Here is a 2,229-nt window from a genome sequence, read left to right on the forward strand (position 1 = left end):
AAAACAGTCATGAGAGGTTAGTCGGCATGCAGTGCACCGGTGCATGGTTCTCAGCTTTTTCTTTGCTGGGGGCAGACATAACGCAAGGTCGTAAAGAATGGCTTGAATGTTTGTTATCTCTTAATTACTAAGCCTTGATGGCTTCATCGTTTTATCTTGATGCGTGGTGAGCGCCACTTGAGATACTAATCAAAAATATCGAGCGTGCGCCTCTGCAGGTGGTAGATGGCCACAGCTTAGTGTCAGTTCACCGTTCCTATTATAGCCTATAATAGCTTGAAAAATCAGGCTTACATTATTATGCTGCATGAGTAGTTCTAGACCGGTAACTTGTTGTTCTTCGTCAACATAATCAATGAATCTATGACATTAGTCACATTAGTCATCAGGGGCATCAATTTCATTGGCGTCTTGATAAAGCGAACAGATTCTCCACATGGTTTATAATCTAAGCCTAAACAATGCATGGTCACCTCAGGTTGTTGCTCCTGGTCGATCTCATAATTAACCCAACAACGTCGTCTTAGTGATGGTATTGACTATGACAATGGGAATAAGAACTTGAAGACCCTGTTCGACTACACCTAGAGCATGCGTGCTATAGCTAATGCTAAGAACTGTAAGACGACAAGGTGCTACTAACTCTAGTCGCGCACAGCAACACGACAAGGTGCTACTAACCCTAGTCGCGCACAGCAACAAGGTGACTCACCTGTAGCCGGAAATGTGTGGATGACATACATACTAATTGGTTTAAGAGATAGTAATAATACCCTGAGTGTACCTTCCTCTAGCTCATACTCAGTAACCTCAGAACTCAATAATCTCGGTGATGACATTGATAGTGGTTGTGATACTTAGGTAATCTCCACGAAGTGTTATACCTCGCTCTATGAAAAGGGGGAAAAGCTATGCGTTTGCGTGCCGCATGGTGCGGTCCGCTGCACGCATGAGCAACAACAATGCTTGGTGGTAGCATCAAACTGAGTATACAGCTTAGGTGAGCTGAGATAATACCCAGCGGCACATAGTAGTATTGAACGGTATTACCCTCTTTAAATAAGCGAAGGCCGATATGATTGTGCGCGAAAATCGATTTTTTTTCGTAAGCTATTTCAAGGACGTTTTAAGATTTAAAGATACGCAGAAAGATCAACGATTTAGAGTTGAATCAACGCAGGAATTGGATGTGGGAATGTGCGAAGGATGCGAGAATACGCAGGACACGCAGCTGTAATACGGCTGCTGTATACATATGTGAAAGCTCGGAGAAAACAACGCTATGAGCAGAGAGGAGAGTGGAAGCTGACGCACGATGACAACCGTTGCATGTTTTTCTATTATAATATAGATTGAGCCTCTTTTAGTAGAGTACTTACTTCAAGTCGCCTTATGCTGGGTTCACTTGAGGCTACTCAAGGTACACTCAAGGCGTGTCTCATTATTTAGGTGGAACTTGCTCGTATGTAATAGACTCATTATCGATTTGGTATGTGCGTAGAGTGCTGTAGGAGTCGGCATGAGCGATTCGGCTCCTCTTCTGAAGTGTTGCTGTAATCCTTTCCTCGGGGTTATCATCGACAACTTGTCAGATAATTTCATTTCCATCCCCATCGGAGTATCCTTGCCCATCATCGTTATCGGCGCTACTCATGACCCATCCTCGCCACTACAGGGCCGGCAATAGCTGTGTTAGTACCTCTAATGTTTCCTCGGCATCATCCTATCGTAGGGGCCGCTTTGATCTTGAGCCTGCAGTGAGTCTGTCCTCTTTGGAAACAAATGAGCTGTCAGTTGTTATCCTCTATAAACGGGATGCTTATGGCATCGCGGACTATAAGCGCTCGCTGACTGTACCCCAAGAAGTCCGTCGCATAGGCCGTTTCATGTGTACTGACATCGAGCATAACAGTGCTCCTAAATTACTCCACCGTAGTATTATCGGTCGATTCCAAGTCACGACTTGGAAGTCAGCTTGTGTGGTATCGAGATCCTCGGATTCTATTGATAGCTGTGATGAGGTCGTCTTTAGGCGATCTTGTTCCCCTTAGTTCTGACTTTTCTCGATTCTCTACTCACTGCATGCTGTACTCACACAGTTGCAGTGTTGTGAACATATATTCGCTTCTTCAGTGTAGATGTACATCGTTCTGATCAATGATCTCATGTCATTTTTTTCCTCACTTTTTCTCAGGCAACAGTTCTTACAGGCCCATGAACTCACTGTGT

The 2,229-nt window shown here is 44.3% G+C and overlaps 1 protein-coding gene across 1 annotated transcript; it reads left to right on the plus strand.

Annotated features, from left to right (window-relative positions):
* Positions 1-1,670: 1,670 nt before the first annotated feature.
* On the plus strand, positions 1,671-2,229 carry Pmar_PMAR026871 (hypothetical protein; the record flags this gene model as incomplete). The annotated part of the gene is made up of 1 exon (XM_002766378.1): positions 1,671-2,229. A coding segment is annotated over one exon (381 nt), but the record flags the coding sequence as incomplete, so codon positions are not given.

Source organism: Perkinsus marinus (genome assembly GCF_000006405.1).
Source record: "Perkinsus marinus ATCC 50983 genomic scaffold scf_1104296972992, whole genome shotgun sequence".
Taxonomy (NCBI): domain Eukaryota; phylum Perkinsozoa; order Perkinsida; family Perkinsidae; genus Perkinsus; species Perkinsus marinus.